This window comes from Rattus norvegicus, chromosome 16 (assembly GCF_036323735.1).
Source record: "Rattus norvegicus strain BN/NHsdMcwi chromosome 16, GRCr8, whole genome shotgun sequence".
NCBI classification, from domain to species: Eukaryota; Metazoa; Chordata; class Mammalia; order Rodentia; family Muridae; genus Rattus; species Rattus norvegicus.
Genome location: NC_086034.1, coordinates 51,756,106 through 51,780,803, shown reverse-complemented (window position 1 = coordinate 51,780,803; position 24,698 = coordinate 51,756,106). Strand labels below are relative to the sequence as shown.

The 24,698-nt window shown below is 43.9% G+C and overlaps 1 protein-coding gene across 7 annotated transcripts in view; it reads right to left on the bottom strand.

Annotated features, from left to right (window-relative positions):
• Positions 1–24,698, bottom strand: part of Stox2 (storkhead box 2) — a 239,055-nt gene that overhangs the window by 39,106 nt on the left and 175,251 nt on the right. Inside the window, exon 1 of one of the 7 annotated variants that reach the window (XM_039094520.2) lies at positions 1,363–1,661. The exons of 5 other annotated variants lie outside the window; for them this stretch is intronic. In XM_039094520.2, the coding sequence (XP_038950448.2) occupies positions 1,363–1,432 (70 nt within the window). In that variant the 5' untranslated portion in view covers positions 1,433–1,661. Of the gene's footprint in view, positions 1–1,362; positions 1,662–24,698 lie in introns of those variants that run through there. One more of the 7 variants, XM_039094521.2, reaches the window with a different exon arrangement.

Below are 24,698 nucleotides of genomic sequence, written 5' to 3'. Positions count from 1 at the left end.
AAACATATAGAAGCATACACACACACACGCACGCACACGCACACGCACGCACACCCCAGACTCCATAGGGCAGAAGTACTTAGAAAACATTTAGCTTTGTGTTAGCAGATGAACCATCACGACATCCTCAGGAAGAAAAGTGGGGGAAAGGTTGGCAGAAGACAGAAGACAGGAATCTTAGCCATCACACAAAGCTGGGAGGAAAATGGAGCTGGGAGAAAGAGAGTATGAAATGATTCTGCTGTATTTAAATAGCATCCCCCAGTGGTCTCAACGTAGCACACAACAGGCAGCCTTACTCTCAAATCAGAACCAAACAGACACACCCACCAGTGACCCACACTCAGATAGCACAGAGCTCTGGACAGCAGATGGTATGTTACAGCAAGCTCACTGCATCCTCATGAACACAGCAGCCCAACTCCAAAGGGAAGCCAGAACCAAAGCCAGCTACGATAAATACAAGACGGTCCTCGCCAGGGCTCTTCCATTTGCTTCCATCCTTCTCTGCAGCCCAGGCTGGTCTCCCACTTCCTGTAATCCTCCTGCCTCAGCCTCAAAAGTGCCGTGATGGTGAGGATGGTAAGCATCAGTCTCCACATCTGGCAGCTCATTCAAATTGCTGAGTTGGAAGAACTCAGTGGATTACCAGGCTCAGGGCTCGCCAGAATGTTGACCTCATGCAATTCCTCTGGTTCAGCCTTTTCTGAGACACACCACCATGAAACTTGGGCCCTGTCCCAAGCTAGCCACAGCCCTCTGGTGACTCCCAATCACCTCCTCCCCGATAGTGATTCCCGGTATGGCCTTGGAAAGCTGTTAAAATGTTCCAGCATCTTTGGCTTGTCAACACATCCAATAGCTACAAATGATACACTAACCTGGTCCCCATGTGCCAGGCCACCTCATCTCTAGTTGCGTACAGTTTCAGATACCTAGCTGGCAAGCTGATTGTCTATGTACTCATTTATTAGTTGATTGACATGTTTGATTCTAATGCAACAAAACCACACACACACACACACACACACACACACACACACACACACACACACTCCACTACAAAAATACCCACAACGGCCTGGTGTCATCTTCTGGTTCCTTTCAATCCCTCATCTCCTATGTGTTTTCTCTTTTACTGACCTGACCACCAAGCTCACTTTCTCCATGCTGTGGACACCAGGGTTCTCCTTGCCATACTACTCTGGCTACATCATGGACTCAGCATCCACTAATCTTTGAGTGTAATAGACGTTAGCTATTATATATCACTGACAATCCCTCTGTAGCTGTTACTAAACCAGGTAATGCTTTGACTATCATGGCCTTATGCACTTAATAAAACAACCCCATAACTTATACCTTTTGTGCTTTTTAAGACATGGCTTGGTTGTGAATTTCCTTTCCAATACATACTTAACTCTTTCCTCATGGTCAGTCACTGTAGACTGAACTTGTGTCTCAGGAGTGGAGCCTTCTACCAATGCCCCCCCCAATTAATCAATTATCTTTCAATTTGGCTGGATCCTTCATTATAAAGCCACCCAAATCTACCCAGTTCGTCCATGAAGGTCAGTCTTCATTGTCTGGAATCACCTAGGAGACAAGGTGTGTCTAAGAGAGGTTTCCAAAGAGGCTCAACTGAGGAGAGACAACTGCTGACTATGGCAGGCCAGCTGAACACCAGGATTTATCTTTCCCCTTTATGACTACAGATTTGATGTAGCTGCCTTCCTTTCTGTCACCATGACAATATCATCAGCCCTGGCAACTTAAGGTTCTCTGGGGAAGTACCAGCTCACTGTACTAACCTTTAATAGCTAAAGATTTCAGTTTCTTCTATGTATATTAAAAGTTAAATCACTGGAGAGAAACAAAAGCTCAAGCATTCAAAGGGCTAGAAAAAAATGGCAATTAAAGATGTGCCCAAAGTTTTCAATATCTAAGCACCACATTTCTACCCTGAGATGGGACTGCTCCGTTTGTAGATACAAGTAGCTAACCCTCAAAGTGAACCTCAATGACAAGTCCCCATAAAGATCCCCATTTTCTACAAGAACCAACCTTCCTTCTTCCAGATGGCACAGCCACTTGAGTGCAAGGCAGGATCCGAATCCCAAAGAGTTGACTCCAGAGTCTGCACATGATGCAACACACACACACATGCACACACACACACACACACACACACACACACACGCACACACACACAGATACAGACACACACACAGACACACACACATGCACACACACAGATACAGACACACACACACAGACACACACAAACACAGATACAGACACACACACAAACACAGATACAGACACACATACAGACACACACACAGACACACACACACAGACATACACACAGACACACACAGAGACACAGACAGACACACACAGACACATACACACACACAGAGACACAGACACACACACAGACACACACACAGACACACACACACACAGAGACACACACACACACAGACACACACACAGACACACACACAGACACACACACAGACACACAGACACACACACACAGAGACACACACACACACAGATACAGACACACACAGACACACACACAAACACAGATACAGACACACATACAGACACACACACAGACACACACACAGACATACACACAGACACACAGAGACACAGACAGACACACACACACAGACACACACACAAACAGAGAGACACAGACACACACACAGACACACACACACAGACACACACACACAGAGACACAGACAGACACACACACAGACACACACACACAGACACACACACACACACGCACACACACATGCACACGCCTCTACCATAATAAAATAACCATAGAAAATAAAACATTTAAGAAATATATACTCAAATTTTAAGTTAAAATCAAAACCAGATGATGACCTAGTATAAGAGGCTAAACTCCTGTGGTTTATGTCACAGGTCAGGTCACTCTGAAGCAGATTGCTCATTCTGGATCTCGGGATTCTGACCAGCTGCCCCCTGCTTGATGGCTAACTTTCATAGAAAATGCCAGTCCACACTATAAATACAAACTTCCCCTGCTGTCGGGCTATTAGAAGGGTGAGCTGTATGGTAGGTATCTATGAGAGCATTCAGAAACGTAGGCAAGAGAGGCTGTGGTGGTAGCTCATTTGAACAAGGACTTGCCTTGCAAGCACAAGGATCCAAGTTCAAGCTCCAGAACCCATTTTATTTTTTAAGCTGAGCAAGGTGGTGTAGTCTTACATGATTCTCTGAAGAGGCAGAGACAGGCAGATCTTTGGATTCACTGACCCACTAGCTTACTTTGTGAACTCCAGACTAATAATAAACCCTGTCTCAAAAAAGAATGTTTTGTTTTAAAATTGCATTATGCCTGAGGTTGTCCTCCTGAGAACCACACACACAGGCATGCACTCGAGAAAAATATATACATAAGGAATAACAATGCAGGCAAGACATTCACAAGTTTTAGACATCAGTGGGCATGAGGGTCAAAAGTCAACTCCAGCCACGGTCTCCTCCTCCTCTGCCTGCCTTCACTTCCTTTAATATCAGCTTTGGTGACAGTGAAGATTTACAAACATCATGAAGAGAATCCCACAGGTGACCTGCTCAGTTGATGAGGTGTGAAAAAGAGGCAGGGCTTGGCACCTGGTGAGCTCCTTGGCAGAAGACTGAATTGGAGCATGAGTGACACAGAATTATAATAAACATTTGGATGACTAACGGTCTGGCCAAGTCTTTGGAGCTGCTGCATTTGAAACCATAGAGAGCAGTACCTACCCTTGAATCAATTAAAAATATCTACTGGGTACCTACCTGTAATGATGTATGGTTACTTGGGAAAATTTAAATATTTTTAGGATAGCATACCTAATTGATAGTGTGTATAACTGTGTGTGCTTTTTTTCCCCTCCCTACAAGCAAATGACACAACTGACTTCTACCTTGGAGAAGTTCAAAATACACTGGAGAAGAAAAGGTACTCACACCTCAGTACAAAGAAATACGGGGTGGGGTCTGCCAAGGTGGGGAATGGGGAGCCTCTAGAGAACTCAGGGGAAGAGAACTGGGTTTGGAGGAGACTGTCAAAGGAGACTGTTTTTAGAATGTGACAGGTGAGAGAAGCAAGGCACCCACCCTAGACCAAAGGAGGAACTTTTGAGTGCTTGTGTTAAAAGTATGGTGGCTCAGAGTGCCTGGGCAGCAAACAGACACTGAGGAAAGGGACAGGTGACCTGGAGACAGGAAGAATAAGCCAAGATGTGGAGTTACTCAGGGCCCTCCTAGGGATGAGCCCTCATTCTGAGAAGTACCAAGCAGACAGAAAGGTTGGTACAAGGTCAGGGTAAGAGGATCCAATGGGGTCAGGAAAGGATCCACCTGATAGTTGCAGAGACTTCCAGTCAGCATTCGTTAAAGCCATTGGTTAGGTTTTATCCCTTGGAGGCCTCTCACCTACATAAACCTACACTTTTAAAACAAAACCGTCGCTAAGCGTTCGGCAACTGACTAAAGATAAAGATAGGTTGAAACTCTCAAACAGGCTTTCCTAGGGACGCCTTTGTTTTCCTTACCACCCAGGAGTCCTCCATGCCAACACTTTCTACCTTGTGTGGGGCTCTTCCAATAGGATGGAAAGAAAACCCCTAGTCTACGGCAATAGTCTGGTTCACATCGAGTATGTCCTCAGTGCAGCACACAAGACGCAGGGTTTGCTGCGGAAGTCAACATAAGCTAGGTATATATAGTCTTACAGTTTGGTCAATCAAAGGAGAGGGAAACTGAGCCAGGAAAATGAAGGATGGTGATCACTTCTGATCTGAGGAGACACCAAAGAAGCATGATGAGACCTGACAAGAAAGAGCTTCAGGGAGAGTGAGGCGGGGAGGGCGGGTCAGCATAGCTGGGTAAGGAATGGGAGAGGAGGAAAGCAAAAGAACAGAGGCGATGTGGTTAGAAGTATCATGGAGTTTTAGATGAAGGCTGGATGCCTGTCTAGACTGACTAAGATGGAGTGGTATTCATTCATTTACATACAAACATGCATACATATAAGAATGCATGCATGCATGCATACATACATACATACATACAGGCATACATACATACATGCATACATACATACATGCATGCATACATACATACATACAGGCATACAGGCATACATACATACATACATACATGCATACATACATACATACAGGCATACATACATACATACATACAGGCATACAGGCATACATACATACATACATACATACATGCATGCATGCATGCATACATACATACATACAGGCATGCATGCATACATACATACATGCATGCATACATACATACATACATGCATACATACATACATACATACATACATACACACACACACAAATGTGATAGAGATCAACAGAAAGAGGAAGACAAATGGACGGATGGATAGATAGAGAGATACAGACAGACAGACAGGTGAATAAGGTAGGTAGACAGACCAGACAGTTCAAAGAAAGCAAATAACTACTGGGGTGTGGCTTTTACTTTCGCCCATTTCAAGAGAGCAGACAAGATGCAGACTGCTTCCCCAGGGAAGAAAGAACTGATCTGTGTTTCATGAAAATATCCAGAGCAAAGAAATTAGGAACTATCGAAAATGTGATTTGAGCTGGAGTGTCTGTCACTCGGTGGTGTTTGCCAGGCATGCATGAGGGCCTGGGCTGAATCACCAGCTCGGGGGGGGGGGGGGGGGGGGCAGAAACAGATTCCAAGGAGTGTGCTACACACACCTTAAACTGACTGCCTGGACTCCATACACAAGTCTGGGCCATAGTAGTGGCCTGGCACTTGGAATATTGCCCAGTGTGGAATATTAGTCCAAACTGAGCAACAAAAGTTATAGAGGCGCATCCTCCAGAGAGCAATCCCTGTGCAATGGATCCCAAGCAATAGATCAGATTTCCCTCACTGCACAAAAGCTAAGAAAAGGCCACGAAGTGAAAACTCAACAAAAGCAGTTAAAAACAACAAAACGAGAGAAAACAAAACCCAAAAAAACCCAGAAACTTCCAGAGTTTATAGGGCCTCTCTAGCTCCACATTTACTGAGTTAAGTGCATTCTTATAATGAGAGAAAAAAAATTTCAATTAAAGCCAGATTAGATACAACAGAGGATGGGCTAGGCAATTAAAGAGTTAAAGAACAAACACCCTTGGTATGGCTCCAGGTAGGTGAGGGCTTAGACATGAAGACCCAATAAGGGGCTGGGCCACTGTGGCTCTCACATCTTTGCACAGGCCCGTCATCAGAATGGTTCCCACAGCATCAGACCAGAGTAAGGATGGCTGGAAGCCAGGAGACAGCAGAAGTGATCCAAGACATTGTCCTTGGATGGGATGATGCCACAGCCTAAACGGGAGAGCTGGCCTGGTCAGTTAAGAGCTAAGCCAAAGCCGCTTCCCTGTCTCTTGGACATGTATCGCTCTGTTTTTTATGAATACGTTAAAAGAAGTGCAATACCTATGACCTACACTCCAAGGCTTCTCCAGATGTCCTATAAGAAAATACAAATAAAACATGAAGATTCCAAAGTGCAGCATGATGTCAACTTCTTTCCCTCTCTTTCTGCTCTTGGTCCCTCTAACCAATATCGGAAGACAAGAAAGGGGAGGCTAGTGTCACTGGGCTGAGCGAGGGGGTGCAGACCTGTAATCCTTGGGAAGCTGAGGCAGGAGGATTCTAAATTCATGGACAGATGGTTGCAAAGACAAAGAAAAACCCAGACAAAGAAAGCAAAGTTTAAAAAGCTAAGAGCCTATACTAATCTTTTTAATTTCATTTTTAAATTTTATTTTTGATGAAAAGGGAAACATTCAAGTTTTGTTTTATAATTAAACGACCAAGAAACTTGGGAAAGAGAGAGAAGCTGAACTGCCACTCACTGTGAGACTATTAGTACCCACTGCCAGGGTTTGTGGGGATTGCACTGTGACCAACTGGACGAAAACACACCTGAGAAACACTCTCAGACACTCCTATCGACTGTTTCCAGCGGCAAGCAGAGGGAAGGCCTACAATTTGTAGGGGTAAATGTGAGACTCTATTGAGAGAGGAGAGAGAAGGAAGAAGGAGGAAGGAGGGAGGGAGGGAGGGAGGGAGGGAGGGAGAGAGAGAGAGAGAGAGAGAGAGAGAGAGAGAGAGAGAGAGAGAGAACACTCACATACATTTGTGGAGAGTGGAGTCCTTGCCAGTCACCATTCCTCTCCACTGTAACTTTGAGGCAGGATCTCTCACTCAATCTGAAGTTCACTGACTCAGGGAGCTGGCTAGGAATACTAGCCCAGAAGCACATCTGTAACAGCAGGCACACGCTGCCAGCTCTTTGTAGGGAGTGCAAGGGGTCCTAAGTGGAATCCTTACACCTACTCAGTAAGCATTTGACCATCTCTCAAGCCCCGGGATTCCATTCCGAAGACTAGTGGCACTTCAGAACAGTCAGCTGTCTGGATTATAAAATCTTTGATACTTATTTACATTCTACTCTGGCTTCCAGAACTTTCCAGCTTTTCAAAGCTCCACTTTGGGGAGTGTCTAAAGTTTACCCTGAAGGTACAGCTAAAGCCAGTCGGTGTACAATCCCAATCCTGGAGGACAATTATCCCCCAAGTTTGACAGGCAGCAAATCCACCTGAGAGAGGACCTTAAAATGGTATTTCCCAATTAGTTTCTCTTTCTTTAAAGATAGAGCATTATGGAGACCTGAAGCTCTTTTAGCTGGAATTAGTTACAAGGTCAAAGAACAGAGAAACTAAATTACTTTATCACTGGCTTATTTAATTGTGGCTGAGTTACCCCTCTGTGGGCGGCATGGGCGGCATTCCTCATCCTGTGGGGAAATAGGAAGGGTGCAAAAGCTGCCACGCTTTTGAAAAGAAGGCACAGCTATGGAAGTGACCTCTGACCTCAAGGTGCTTCCAATTAAGTGAGGAATGAAAAGTAAGCACACATGTTAAGGTGGCATGGGGCACTTTCCCACACAGCTCTGGTTAACAGGGAAAAGATTGTCTCAAAGCAAGTTCAAGCTAAGTGTGAAGAGTATCGGCCAGAAGTTTCCATCCCAAAGTTGAACTTAGCATACTGGAGTTGAACACACACAGTATGCACACTGCACGTTGTTCTTTCATTGCATGTGTCTGTGTCTCTCTTCTGGGCGAGGCCTCTCATTGGACTCAGAACCCCCTGTCTCTGAGTTCCAAGCACTGGAATTAAAGGTGAACCCCAACCTGCCTGTCTTTACATGGATCCTGAGAGTCCAAACCCCAGTCCCTAGATCAAGTGCTTTACCTGCTGAGCCATCTCCCCGGGGCCATGTGACTTCTCTCAGCTGCTGGTCAGAAAGAGCAAGCCACTAACCACACACCTTCACCTCAGGAGGCTTGAGGTGCCCTCAGCATGCTGCCTTCCTGATGTCTTGAGATGCCCTGTGACTGCTGCCTAACGTCTATCCAGTCACATTCCTACTACCTAGGATGGCACAGGTTCAGACGGTTGTGCAGCTGCCATTTTTCACCACCTACCAACAGCCAAAACTGTGGTTACTGTTTATCTTCAGTTTTCCCTTGGGGGGGTTTCAGTTACAGTAGATCATGATCTGAGGAGAGTAAGTGGAAACTTCCAGAAATTCGTGACTTGTGAGTTCTACGCCTCACACTGTTTTGATGTGTTCGCCTGGGATGTGAATCATCTCTCGTCCAGTGTTTCCACTCTGTATATATTACCTGCCTGTAAGCACTTAGCAGGAGTCTCTGTTAACCAAGGTAATGGATTTTAGACTATAGTCTTGTATTCAAGCCTTGTTTACTTAATAAGTGCCCCAAAGAACAAGAGCAGTATTAATTCTGGTTTTCTTTTTTTTTTTTCCAGACGTGTGAAAGACAGGCTGCAAATTGCTTTCTTTGGGTGGAAATACATTAAGACTTTTGAGAGAACCTATAACTAACTGTTCAATCATTGTTGATAAAATATTAATTGTGTCTGTCTTATAAATTAAATTTTATCACAGGTAATGTGTAGGAAAAATACAACACTACCAATCATGTGAGTAGCTTCAATCATCCACTGGGGATCTTGGAACAGTTCACCCACAGATGAGGGAGATCCATTACATCTGTTGACTTAAACTATTATCTGGGTTTCGTCTACTGTACACCCTCACTAACCCACAAATTACCCACCCAATAAGACATTTATGCCAAGCCAGTTCTCTCTGTGTTCCCAGTACGTACACCAAAACAAATAATTTAATCAGTTAGCTGACTGGTTCAAATAAAATTAAAACCTAGGTGGCATACTCAAGATACAGAGGCAGGAGGAACGTGAGTTTAGGGCCAAACTAGGTTACCTATAGGTGAAAGCTGTCTTAAAAACAAAAAATCCAGGGGCTGGGGATTTAGCTCAGTGGTAGAGAGCTTACCTAGGAAGCGCAAGGCCCTGGGTTCGGTCCCCAGCTCCGAAAAAAAAAGAACCAAAAAAAAAAAAAAATCCAGCTAACTAAATAACGGAATTCCTTTGTCGTCTGGCATGAGGATAGGATCCGTCTATACTGTGTGCTGTCCAGTAGATAAAGCTAGCATTGGTGTACGGCTGATGCCAACTTGAATAAATGAGATTAAACAGTTAATGCTCCATGGCCGCAAGGGCTGTTGTTTGGTGAACTGGGACATTTTTATCATCTTACACACTTCTGCTGGGCTGATCTGGTTAGTCGACAGGCAATCATAAGACAACCAGAAACCATTTACTTTTCAACCACGAAGACCTGCATCGCCAAACATAATATCTAAAAATTGACTGACACAAAACTGAGGTCCTTTGATGTTTGGAGTTCTGCAAATGTAAACAAACAAATAAATAGTTATCTAGACACAAACATCACAGCCAAGGAAGGTGCAGTCAGCTATAAAATCATTCCATTACTTCCAAAAGCCTTCCTTATACTGTGCCCAACACCCTTCTAATTCCTAGAAGCCACCAAGCCATTTTGCCTTTTCTAGAATGTCCTAAGGGTGTGGCCCTATCCCTTCTAGACTGGCTATTCTCACTGAGCACAGTGTGTAGTCAGCATGAACCCTCTGGTTTTTATGGTATGGATACAGTTAACCTCAATGGAACTACTGAACTAGTCAGCAGGCTGACGGTACAATTTTGTAGTCCAAGTAACAAAGAAGTTCTGGTGTCACTTGGAAGATTCTGGTTCATCTAGCTATTTGCATAAGATTGGTTTTATTTAAATGTGCATCCCTTGTCTTATTGCAATGGCTGGGGATTCCAATACGAGGTAGAACAGAAACAATGCCAGAAAGCAGGGAATGGAGCCTTTCCTACTAACTATTCTACTAGTCTCAAACTTTTATTATCAAGTCAAGCAACTTGTCTTTTATTTTTACATTTTTTAAAAGATGTATTTATTTATTATATATGAGTACACTGTAGCTGTCTTCAGACACACCAGAAGAGGGCATCGGATCTCATTACAGAGGGTTGTGAGCCACCACATGGTTGCTGGGATTTGAACTGGGGACCTCTAGAAGAGCAGCCAGTGCTCTTAACCACTGGACCATCTCTCCGGCCCCTTATTCATACATTTTTAAAAAGTTATTACGTTAATTTTGTTGGTTGCTCTATCTGGATCACTTAGCATTTTCTTCTTTCATGTGCTAATGTGGTAGATTTCACCCCATTTTTCAAGCACTGAATTAGCCTTCTACTCTAAGGCTTACCCAACATGGCCATTATTACTCTTTTTTATATATTGTGGGATTGAACTTACTAATATTTTGTAGAGGATTTTTTTCTACCTCTGTTCATAAAGGATGTGGATCTATACTTTATAGTATTTGGTTCTGGCATCCAGATAATAATGAGTTTGTAAAATGATTGCCCAGCCTTCTATTTCTAAAGGAGATCATGCTGAGCTGGTGTTAGTTCTATAAATGTTTGGTAGGGTTCTCCAGTGACGTCATCTGGCCCTGGAATATCCTGGCATTTGACCCTTCTGTAGACATAAGTCCACTGAGAAGACACAGGACAATTCAGGCAACACAGTTCTTGTTGGCAAAGTTTTGGTTGCGTCATTTCTCTAGGGTTTGCTGTGCTTGCTTGTGATATTGAATTTCTATTTATAGAGCTACTCATTTGTTTATTAGACTTTCAATGTCTGTGGAGACTGTAGTGTTATGTCCTCCTTCACCCCCGGTAATTTCTTTTGCCAATCTGCCTGGCTATCTCTCAGCTTTATCAATATCGTTAAAGAATCAGCTTTTGATTCCATTGGGTTGCGTCTCTCCTTTTGCTTTCAATCAGCCAATTCTTACTCCCGATCATCTCCTTCCGCTACTCACTTTGGGCTTGTTTTGCTCTTATGTTTCTGGTTCTCTTAAGTGAGTGGTTACTTACCTTAGTGTCCTTCCTTCCCCATATGAGCGTTCTGTTTGCATACCTCCCTCTACGCCTTACATTGGCTATCCCGGTGAGTGAGTGATGGCACAGCGTTCTCACTCCTATTCACGTCGGAATATTGTCGACTGTCCCTGCTGCTTCCTTTCTCATTCATGGGTCACATAAAAGTGTATTCTAATTGATTCGAATTTGAAGACTTATCGATTACCTTCCTGTGGTTGACCTCTAGTCAAATCCCACTATGGTAAGACAACTGTTTTGGACAATTTTCTCTCCTCTGCTTTCAGTCTGTTTTAATTTTGTTTGTCATCGGCAGTCCTTGGGAGTGCTCCCTGAGGACTAGAAAGAAGGGTGTGTCCTACTGTGCGGAGGAGAGAACTCAGAGAAGTCAATGTGATCTCAGTGGGCTGATGGTGTCCTTTGGTTTCTACATCCTTTCTGGTTTTCTGTCACTCATTCTTGCCATCACAGAGGGAGAGTCACACTGAAGTCCGAATTAGGACCACCCATTTCCTCCTCTCAGCTTTATCCACACGTTATACATATGCCTGTATAAACTTGGAAAACATTCAATTTCTCTGTATAATGTTCCCTCAGAACTTTTCTCACCTTGAAGTCTGCTTTCTCTGACACTATCGTGATCCATCCAGCTTTCTGTTGGTTACTGTTTGCATAGTATTTTTAAAACGCCGATGCTTTAAAACTACTTATATCATTATATTTGAAAGACATTACTTATACATGGTGTATTCAATCATTTAAGAACATCCTGATGATTTCTATGAACTGCTAAGTAGATAATTAATAATTAATGTAATTAATTATATGACGATGTTTAGACAAACCGTTGATTACTTTGGTCTTTTCCCTCTGATTTTATTATACCATTTTTTTCCTTTCCTATTTTCATTTGGATGTTTGGAATGCTTTTGTTATTCTATTTACTCAGTTTTTGCTGTATTTTGGGACAGTGCTTTGGTTGTTGCTCTTGACATTTTAATATATGCACTTAATTTTAACAGTGTTTCAGGCCGAATATGAAACACTTGGCCTCTAGTTGATGGTGTTATTTTAGTGTGGATCCTTGGAAGGGGAGGCCTAGCAGGAGGAAGAAGGTCTCCATGGGTGGGTCCTTGAGGATGTATTCTCTCTGTCCACTTTCTGTCTTGTTCACTATTTTGTGTCAACCCTGAGGTGACGAGGCCCTCCCACCTCCATGGTGTACAAATGATGAGGACCCTGTAGCCACGAACCAAATTCTCTGAAACCATGAGTCGAAACGAGTCTTTTCTTCCTTATATTTTGTCTCTATTAGATATTATTTCAAAGGAACAGCAAAATGACTCCAAGACCCTGTACACTTAAAACTGACTTTTCCTTCCTTTGGTGGTGAACCTTATCACCACACTGATCCCTTCCCTCTTTATGCTGTGATTGTCACGTGTGTTCAATGGACATAAAGAAGACTGTAATCATCACACAGCATGTGCTGGTGATTCACACTTAGAGAACTTGAGAATGCTTGTCTACACACAATACCTGCCACTGTTGAGTTTGTTCTCTTTTCGTGACATCCTGCATTATTTTCTGTTGTCAATATGTCTTCTCGAGCAAGTTTTCCCTTAGTGAGTCATTCTTTTCTCTAAGAATCTATGAACGTCGTCATTTCCGACTTCGTTGTTTGGAGAGTATGCAAACCTCATTCTGGCCTCTGTGGTTTCCAGTGAAAAACCCACGTGCACAGTGTTCACTTTGTTTTGTTACATACAATGCTTCCTTTTCTATCTAGTTGTTTGAAAGACTGATTTTGTCTTGTTTTGAACTCAGGGTTTCTTAAAATTTCCCTATTCATAGATTTTTGCATATAAGACATTTTTATATGATTCTAGATATTTAAAATAAGTATACAAATCAAATATGCCCTGATAAGTCATTAAGAAATTCATTTTAGCGATTGAAGCAATGGCTTGGTGGTTAAGAGCACTGGCTATTCTTCCAGAGGACCCAGATTTGATTCTCAGACTTCACAAAGCTGTCCACAATCATAACTGTCTATAAATCCAGGTACAGGGCATCTGACACCCTCTTCTATCCTTGGTAAGCACAGCGCATTGACATGTATGTGTGTGGGCAAAACAACTGTATGTGTTAAATTTAATAATAATGATGATGATGATGATGATGATGATGATAATGATAATAATAAAATAAAATGATAATAATAAATTTAATGAAATTTATTTTAAAGCAATTATTTGGCACAATATAATTTTTCATTATTAAGATTACAACAAATTTGCATACTAATGAGACGGATGTGCTCACTGATTTTTTAGATGAAGACTTAGGTTCCAGTTTAAGAAGTTGGATTTTCAATAGTTTATCAAGGAGTCTGGTCCAGATTTCCCTGAGTTCTCCTGTCTGAGTTTGTTCAGCCTCTTGAATCTAAAAGTTTCTATGTTTCATCAAATTTAATTTTTGTGCACTATTCCTTCTAGTTACACCATTCTGTCCAAAATGGTGGCTATTTGTTATGTTATCCTGCACACCTGTGATGCTCTATTGACTTTCTAAACTTTTTGTTAATCTCTTTGGGTAAGCCTGGATAATTTCTATCTATTTTCATATCCACAATCTCTTCCATTGTATGATCACTGGGGTCATTCACACATTTCTAATCTTGATTATTATATAATCTCCACTTGGTTCTATTCCCACAGTTCTGGACAGTGGCTGTAATAGTTGAATCTTAGTCTGAAAAATCTAGGATCTGTGACCCTGACATGACGGTGACTGTTCCCTGTCTCTTCCTATGTGAACCAAGATCACCATGACTTCTTCGGTGGCAAGCTACTGAGTTTTGTAAGACTCCGAGCATTTAAACCCCAAGAGGAGTACTGAATTCAGACCATATTTTTAGAAACAGATGGTCCACATGGTTAAGTTCAGGGTGAGAAGTCCCAGCCACCTTGCTAGTGTGGCTAGAGAGTCAGTTCAGGCCATTAGAGCTCCATTGATGTCTATACACAATGTATATACCACCCCATGGTCTTTCTAAGGCCTATACCAGGGGTCTAGCTCATGCTTCAGCTCTCAGAGTAGAGTAAGTGATTAGAGTAGAGTCTGAGTCAAATGAGCACGGTAGTCAACTGAGGCCACACAGTAACTGCATCCCCGTCAGGTGCCAAGTGATGAGAGAAACGAGGAAAAAAACAAACAGGATGCATTTCATTGGCACCATAGTTCCTTTTATCAATCACAAAAAGTGATAATTAGGCTCTTTAAATTAATTCATTATTTTTTAATTTTATGTACATTGGTGTTTTGCATATATGTCTACAGAAGGTATCAGATCCCTGAAACAGGAGTTACAGATAGTTGTGAGCTGCTATGTGGTTGCTGGGAAATGAACCCAGATCCTACTGGAAGAACAGCCAGGGCTCTTAATCACTGGGCCACCTCTCCAGCCCCAATGATTAGTTTCAGTTGTCAACTTGACACAACCTGGAATCACCTGAGAGTCTTAATGAGGAATTATCTAGATCAGGTTGGCCTGAGGGCATGTCTGTGGGGGACGGTCTTGATTGTTCATTGATGTAGGAAGAGCCCGTCCACTGTGAGAGACACCATTTTATGGGTGGGGTCTTGGACTGTTTAAGAGAGTAGAAGCTAGTTGAGAACAAGCAAGTCAGCATTTGTTTTTCTGTCTGCTCATGACTGTGGATGGGCTATGAAAGAAGATCTAAAGCTACCGCCTCTGTGATTTCCCTTCAGTGATGGAATCTGGAATGGTAAGCCAATGAACCCTTTCTTCCTTAAGGTCAAGGTCTTTTATCACAACAACAGAAATGAAGCTAAGACACCATCCTCCACAGACTTAAGTGCCTGCAACAAGTCTGACTACCAATATGAGGGAAAACACACAGAGACAGATAGACACAGACACATGAATGCACATGCACACACAGAGACAGACAGACACATGCATGCACAAACATGCACACACAGAGACAGACAGACACACACATGCATATGCACATGCACACACAGAGAGACAGACAGATATACTCGTGTACACGCATATGCACAGAAGAACATAAGACACAGCTTGAGTTGTTCAAAGGCAGCTGTCTCCTTTCCTGGTGTTCAGGTGTGAATGAGTAGGATCCGCTCGGAGATCATTCTGTCCACACCAGTGTGTCCTCTGGGTTTTCTACCTTTGAGTCTGCTCTTCATGGAAGAAAGCTACACACAAACCATATGCTAGCTGGGCTGTGTTTCAAATTTTGATTCTCCACCCCACCCCCGAGTGCTCACAACCACCCACTTTTCAGAGTCCTGGAGCAGTCCCGACACATTCTGTCCGTGTTTACAGCTGTACCCAGTCACAGGGACAGGGCACAGTGAGGTTGCTCCACCTCTCAGAAACTGAATCTTCAGGGACATTTTGTTGTTTCTGGGGGGCCTGTTATTGCCGATCTGGCCTTTATGTACAATGATGGTTGACTTAGGGCTGGTGTGGCTGAGAGGTCATTTTCATCTGTTTGCTTGTTATGTTTTGTGTCAGTTTTAAAAAGACTCTACTGCAGGCTACCTGTTTCCCATATACCAAATGCTTCTTTCCCCAGCTCTGGGATAATGGCAGAAAGTCACGGCTAACAAGCATTACCTTCTTTGCTGTGGTTCTGGATTCTTTGTCGTAATGTACTCTTTGGAGTAGCTGATGAAGAGGCCAACCGCCCTTTCCCCCAGCCCATCCTGGCACAGCCCTAATGAGCTTTGTCATCACTAGTTGTCATCAGTTTGTCATAGACTCAGAGAAATCAGGCTTCCACAATGCACAACATCAGCACCATCTGTAATTATGGAGGCCATCACCTTCCATTTTAACCCCCACTCTTTCATCTACAGGGCAGGGGGAAGAGTCATGTGTGCTTTCAAAGACTGTCTCCTTGGCTGAGGCCAAGTAGAGGAGAAATAGGTAAATGCCTGGACTTTCTCCTGAGGATTGCCAGTTCTTCCTCCTCAAGTTATTGCTGCTATGATCTGCCGATCACTCAAAGATGCTTAACACATAAGCTAGACTTCTTTGCTCCACCAACTCAAGAAATTCCATCCTGCCAGTTGGTGGTGGGCACATGCCTTTAATCCCAGTACGTAGGAGACAGAGGCAGGTAGATGTCTGAGTTTGGGGCCAGCCTGGGCTACAGAGTGAATTCCAGGACAGCCAGGGTTACAGAGAAAAGTCCTGTCACAAAACAAAACAAAACAAAACAAAACAAAACTAATTCCATTCCAAGCTTAACCTTCAAACCTTACATCTCAACAAGCGACACTTGCATGCATAAATTGCAAACCCCAAATTCTAACGGCCTTCCCATCAGTGCGTATGACCCAGTAGTGATCTAAAAAGAGGCTCCACAGAGAACATGTTCACGTGACATATATGAAAACCTTTTTATAACAGGACAGTGAAAGCCTGTGGACCAGAAGCTTCGTGTAGACAGCAGGTCTAAGTGGGCAAGGTTATTTCTGGAATTCTACTGTGCCAGCGGGCGAAATGGAAAGTTATACAGGGAGCCTGAGGAGTTCTGCAGAAAGGTGATGTGTAATAGATAAGCCTTCCTACTCCTGATGATGGCAAATTTTCACTTCCATCTACAAGTATCTCACAGCAGGGGCAGCGGGAGGCACAGAAAGCAGGCAGCTCCTGGGCTCTGGAGGCCCTTCATCAACGCTGCATGAGTTTTTATGTACCACATACATGCCGGGGCTTAAAACAGGGACACAAGAGAATGTCAGAGCCCCTAAACTGACTTACAGGTGGTTGTAAGCTGACTGATGGGAAGTTGGGTGCTGGGAACTGAACCTGGGTCATCCAAGGAAACAGTGAGCACTGAGATATCTCTGCAGTCTGGCAAACACTTTTCTTGTACTAATGTGATGACCACTTTTCCTTGAGCGTGCTTCTGCCATAAATATTTAGTGCTCTTAAAGTTTGCTGAGGGACAATGATGAAACGTAGGTCAGGAAATGGGGCCTGGTGCTTTCTCAGTTAAATAAAATGAACTTGGTCTGTTCAAGACAGCAGGGCTCCTGAAATCACTCCGACAAACAGAGAAACTGTCACACTGTCATTCACCCTGTGGCTAAGAGATCTTGCACAAAATGTGTCTGCTCCTTGCTGGCTGGTTTTCGGTGAACTAAGGTTATGTCTGAAGTACTGTACATAACACCATTTACTGATGCTCACGGGATTGCAGTGTGAGCAAAAGCTCATTTCTAATTCAAAGTCAGGAGAAAGGTGGGTGAAATGTATGTGCATGTGCACATGTATACATGTACACATGCCCCTCAAACACAGAGCTCCCACACCATATCACACATACACACACACACACCCCTCACACACTCACAGCTCACACACCAAGCACTTACATACATCCTTCACATGCACACCCCTCACACTCATAACTTACAGCATACACACACCCCATACACCACATACACACACACGACTCCTCCACATACCCATTTGGCTTCACACTCACACACACACACCTCACACATTCCTCATACATACCCACACCCTCATACCACATACACAAACACACACATCCCTCACTCACACACACATACACCCTCATATACCATATATACACACAACTCATCCACATAACCACATGGCCCTACACACACACACACACACACACACACACACCCTCACTACACACACACCCTCACCACACACACACACCCACACTACACACACACACCCTCACTACACACACACACCCTCACTACACACACACCCTCACTACACACACACACCCTCACTACACACACACCCTCACTACACACACACACCCTCACTACACACACACCCTCACTACACACACACCCTCACTACACACACACACACCCTCACTACACACACACACCCTCACTACACACACACCCTCACTACACACACACCCTCACTACACACACACCCTCACTACACACACCCTCACTACACACACCCTCACTACACACACACCCTCACTACACACACACCCTCACTACACACACACCCTCACTACACACACACACCCTCACTACACACACACCCTCACTACACACACACACCCTCACTACACACACACACACACTACACACACACACACCCTCACTACACACACACCCTCACTACACACACACACACCCTCACTACACACACACCCTCACTACACACACACACCCTCACTACACACACACCCTCACTACACACACACACCCTCACTACACACACACCCTCACTACACACACACCCTCACTACACACACACCCTCACTACACACACACACCCTCACCACACACACACCCACACTACACACACACCCTCACTACACACACCCTCACTACACACACACACACCCTCACTACACACACACCCTCACTACACACACACACCCTCACTACACACACACCCTCACTACATACACACACACCCTCACTACACACACACCCTCACTACACACACACCCTCACTACACACACACACACCCTCACTACACACACACACCCTCACTACACACACACCCTCACTACACACACACCCTCACTACACACACACCCTCACTACACACACCCTCACTACACACACCCTCACTACACACACACCCTCACTACACACACACCCTCACTACACACACCCTCACTACACACACCCTCACTACACACACACCCTCACTACACACACACCCTCACTACACACACACACACACACACACGCACGCACACACACACACACACACACACACACGCACACCCTCACTACACACACAGCACAGCACAGCACAGCACAAAGGAGTCATGGGTGAAACTCAAGAATCAACGATAGAATGGAAAATACTTTCACTGGGCTAAGTGCAATTTGGCACTTAATTCTGCAAGGTGACTGGCCATTGATCTGCAACCATGACTTGGTCAGATCTATGGCCACCAGTCAATAGTTCCCCAACACCAGATACATCAGTTTAACGTCCAAGAGCTGCAGACCTACACATTTCAAGTCCAGGGTTAACAGGAATTAGGAATGGGTACAGAGCACTGAATTCTCATGGTAAATGTTTGAAAATCCTGAATAAAGCCCAGCCACAGATGCTATGGGTAAGCATCATACAGACATTCTTCTTCTCCAGACATTCTTCTTCTCCTAGTTTTATCTTTGGAGTCTTTCCTTGCTAAACCAAGTTTTTAGTGTCATTTCAAGCGACCCATACATGGATGGAGACTGCAATGGCCTGTGCCCATTAGTAAGTTTTCCTGTTACCTTCTCCAAAATCAGCATGTCTGCCACAGTCTTATTTTATAGTAATGGAGTCAATCCTCTCGGGAATACAAAACTGCCCCCTTTAAAGTTCCACACCTCATAAAAGACTTGTTTTCAGAACAAAGGCTGATGAAGGAGGACATTATCCCCAGCGGGATTCTCTAGCCTATTTCTCTACGGTAGAACCAAAGCATCCTTGCCTAATGTTTAGACACCTATGCTCCATCATTATATGTGTGAGGGCTTTCCAGTTTCTCAGGGTACTGCACTTTACCCCTCTCTGCCAGCCTACTCTCCAACAAACAAGAAAGGAAGGAAGGAAGGGAGGAAGGAAGGGAGGGAGGGAGGGAGGGAGGGAAGGAGGGAGGGAGGGAGGAAGGAAGGGAGGAAGGAAGGGAGAACAAAAACAAGAAGTATCCATAGTAACCAAGATCTTTTTGATAAATTGGCCGTGGGCCACAAAGTGTTCCAGGAAAAGGAGTTGGTCTTTTCATCGCCAGAGTTGTTGAACTAGGGGTGGCAGGATTTCTGTCTCCTGAGCTGTCCTGTGCTGGACACCTGGGAGCCAAGCTAGGACATCCCAAATTCTGGTAGATGAATGTGTGATGTGTGAACAATTATCTCACCAATGGGCAAAGGAGCCGTACATCAAAAGTTTCCATAAAGGTAAGTTCCCTGTGTCAAAAAAAGCCTTTCATTATATCCCCCCCTCTCTCCCTCCCTCCCTCCCTCCCTCCTCTCTCTCTCTCTCTCTCTCTCTCTCTCTCTCTCTCTCTCTCTCTCTCTCTCTCTGTATGTGTGAAATGCCCTTTCTTTTAATGTAGTGTGAGGGGATGGTGTTAGTCTTTGGTCATTACAGTGCAAACGCATCCTGAACCCATACACTAGCTCTACCATGGTGTCCAGACTTTTGAAAGCACTGACTCACCCCTGATAGCCTTTCATTAACAAAGAGCATTAACATTTTCTTTCCAACTCCTTTTTGGTTTGGAGAAAAAAAATTAATGTGTATTAATTTATTTTTCAAGCACATCTTACTTTGTATTTCTTCTTTTATCGTCTCCTACTTTAAAAAGGTCAGGGTACCTTTCACCAGGGATGGAGGACATGTCTTTGGAGCCTACGTGAGAGTCAGGGGCAGGAGGATCTCTATGAATTTGAGGCCACCCTGGTCTACACAGAATTCCAGGCTAGCCAGAGCTACATAGTAAAGCCCAGACAAAAAAGACAAAAAGACCAACAAGAAAGAAAGACAAAAAAGGAAGGAAGGAAGGAAGGAAGGAAGGAAAGAAGGAAGGAAGGAAGGAAAGAAGGAAGGGAGGGAGGGAGGAAGGGAGGGAGGGAGACTGTCATTATTCACTTTTTTAAAATTAGCATTAAAACATCATTGGTTTAAGTTTATAAGCTTAACATTTCCATATATTTTCTTTGATTTAGGCGTATGGTACATTTATTGGGTAGTACAGGTATATGAGTGCACATGTGTGTGTGGACACGCACACATATGTGTGCATGAATGTCGAGACCAGAGGTCAGCACTGAGTGTCTTCCTCAATCACCACCTTATTTTTGAGACATGGTCTCTTAACTGAATCTGGGCCTGGTGATTAGACTGGCTGGACAGGAAGCGGGAGGTATCATCCTGTCTCCACTCCCCAGTGTGGAACCACAGTAACTCTGTGCACGCCGTTTTGCTTGTGGGTTCTGGGGAAATGAACTCAATCCTCATGCTTAGGCAATGAGCGCCTTTACTGACTGAGCCATCTCTCCAGCCCCTGTCTCTTTCCTAATCCCAGAATGGTATTTTTTAATCTGCTATAAATTCTAACCATTTTTTCTCCTAGTGTTCCCACTTCTTACAATTTTATGCAGGTGTGTACTAGTGTAAGCATACATACCTATTTACAGCACTGTATGTATGTTTACAGCATCGTGAGTTGGGAGCATGTTCAGTGTCATTCAGTTTATGTTGAATCTCATACAGAATGGTTTACTCTTACGGCACTGTGAGTTAGGCGCACCCCCAGTGCCGTTAGGTCATGTATATCTGGAACGCCAAGCATATAACTGAGCTAAACCCCGACCCTTGGGTTGACAGTGTATGTTCTAATGTCTCCTCTCCCTTTCTTCCTCTATCCTTATGGTTCCCAATACATCCATGATCCCTCACCACCTCTAACCACATACCCTCCCTCTTGTCATCCCTACCCAGGACCTCTGTTATTCCTCCTCCCCAACCCCTGCTAACAACTGTCCTGAATTGAGTGTCAGTGTAAACCAAGCATCGCTCAAGGGGCTTTACTTGTGCCATTTGCTACTCAGAACACGTTTATGATGTTCATAACACTAGTGTCACACTATGGATGAAATCTAGGCAATCCAGGTGCCCTGTCCAACTCTAGTGGCACAGTTAACCAACAATTTAATGGAAGGTGGCCATATCACTACTGACAGAGTTACAGCAAGAGGAAAAGTTGCCCATTGGAATTTCACAAAGAATGATTAGCTTTTGTGACCATCTCTCAAAAGTGCTTTGGGGGGGTATGACAGACTTACTGTATCCTGGGTCACCTCCTTTAATGACAACTCACTTAAATAAGTTGTTAGAGATGAAGACAACTATTTTCCATTTTGTTACAATTAATTAGTTTATTTATTTGTGAGTGTGTGTGTTGTGTATTCATGTGCATGTACACGTGCGTGTGCACTACAGCACGTGAATGGAGAACAGAGTGCCCGTCTCCTACTATGTGGTCCCAGAAATCAAACTCATCACGAGGCTTGTCAGCAGATGACTTTAGTCACTGAACAATCTTGTCATCCTAGTAGCATCTAGTCTTAGTTCCAGGCTTTTGTTTTGAGACCTTAATGTCTTCCTCTTTTTAATCTAGTCATCTATGTAATTTGTCTCACTTATATATCTTGCATTTATTTTTATTTCATGTGCATTTGGATCCTCTGGAACTGGAGCTCCAGACAGTTGTGAGCTGCCATGTGGAAGCTGGAAATCAAACCTGGGTCCTCTTGAGGAACAGCCAGTGCTCTACACTGCGGAGCCATTTCTCCAACCCCTACTTTGGAATCCATGACTAGTTAGAAGCGATGTGTGACACCTCACCTCCACGAGGGAACCCTCCAAAGAACCCATCGCTAGAGGATATTGGGGTGAAAATGTGGAAGGCTTGTGGGGACTGGACAGAGACACCAGCCTGCCAATGAAATGCAGAAGTCAGCCACAGGATACATGGAAACCACTTAAATATGTAAAACATACCACACTTAAGGAGATTCTAGGTCATGGGGTTCTTTCCAAACAGAACAACTGAAGAACAAGTTGGACTAGAAGCCCAACTTAAAAAGAATGCAGCCACTTGCAAAATCCATTCTCTAATCAAGTTCTCCTCCGATTGTGCTTTCCAGGTCATTCATCCAACAACAAAAACAATAACAAAACATCTCTCCTTGACAAACAAATCAGGCCGTTCAAACTAGCTCCTATTTCAGTGATTAGGACTCTGGATTGGCGCAAGACAAGTCTGTTTACAGCATAGCAGAAATATCTTAACAACACAGTTACAGACCCTCTTATGGTGATAATCAATGTCACTGAAAAATTATTTTTGTTCCATGCATGATGCCATAGGCCTATAGTTCAGCACCTGAAAGGCTGAAGAGGATTGCAAGTTTGAACTACATAATAAAAATGGAACACACAAACAATCAAAAACACATTTTGCGAATAAAGTTCCCAAATGTCACCTTTGGGTGTCACAATAAAAGTCCACATAAAAACCAACATGATTTTCTCAGGAGGGGTGACAGCCACTCTCTACTGCCTACCAATGTCACGTAAAGGAACTGACTGTACAGGGATGACTTAGGTGGGCACTCTGCCCCCAAGTCCCTTGCCCACACCTAGGGTGGTGACTGAAGGAGAAGGAGGAAGAGGAGTGGTAGTAGTAATAGCAGCAGCAGCAGCAGCAGCAGCAGGAGGGAGGGGGAGAAGGAGGAGGAAGAAAGAGGGGGGAGGAGGAGGAAGAGGAGAATGGGGAGGAGGGGGGAAAGGAGAAGGGGGAGGAGGAGGAAGAGGGGAATGGGGAGGAGGGGGAAAAAGGAGGAGGGTAGAGGAGGAGGAGGAAGAAGAGGAGGAGGAAGAGGAGGAGGAGGAGGAGGAGGAGGAGGAGGAGGAGGAGGAGGAGAGATTGTGGAAATATCAATCTATAAACAATCGCTACACCCAAAAACTTCAGAATTAGTATTTTTGTCTGCCCCCAAATCTTTAATTCTCTTGACATTCTGCCTTCCAGGTTCCTCATGTTTATTCTTTAACTCTCTTTTTTAACTTTTGCATTTTCCAAAAAGCATTGACTATTACAGCTAAAGCCCTTTTGTAAACACAGGGCAAGGGCTGAGACTTGTTTCTAATGGGGAATTTGTCGTGAAAGGCATTTTTCGTCTCGAACAACTCAAATTATCTACAGTCACATTTTTTTTCCTCTCTAGACAGCCCTGGAGGATCATGTTTGGGGAGACTTTGCAGAGTAGAAGCATTAACAAGCACACATTATTTCTGAGCGAAGCCCTGCGCTAAGCTACTTGGTTCACTTGATAATATTAGTGGTAAAGTAGGAACACAGCCATACCGCCTTCATGACTGATTCATCTCCAGGCACCGGGCTTCACATCAATCACAAGTCACTCATTGTGGAACCTGTCACAATGGCTCACACCAGTTGGAACTTGCAGTAACTCCTCCTGAGGAGGGTTTTCAAAATAGTTAAGAACCTTGCAAAATGCAGTTTGAGCAACACAGTTTCCTAGCCTTTCACTTCACTCTGCCTTTACTATATTAATTTTGCATATCTTAAAAGTGCCGGGCGGCCGGTGTAATGAAGATTTTTTTTTCTAAATCCAATGGGACCCA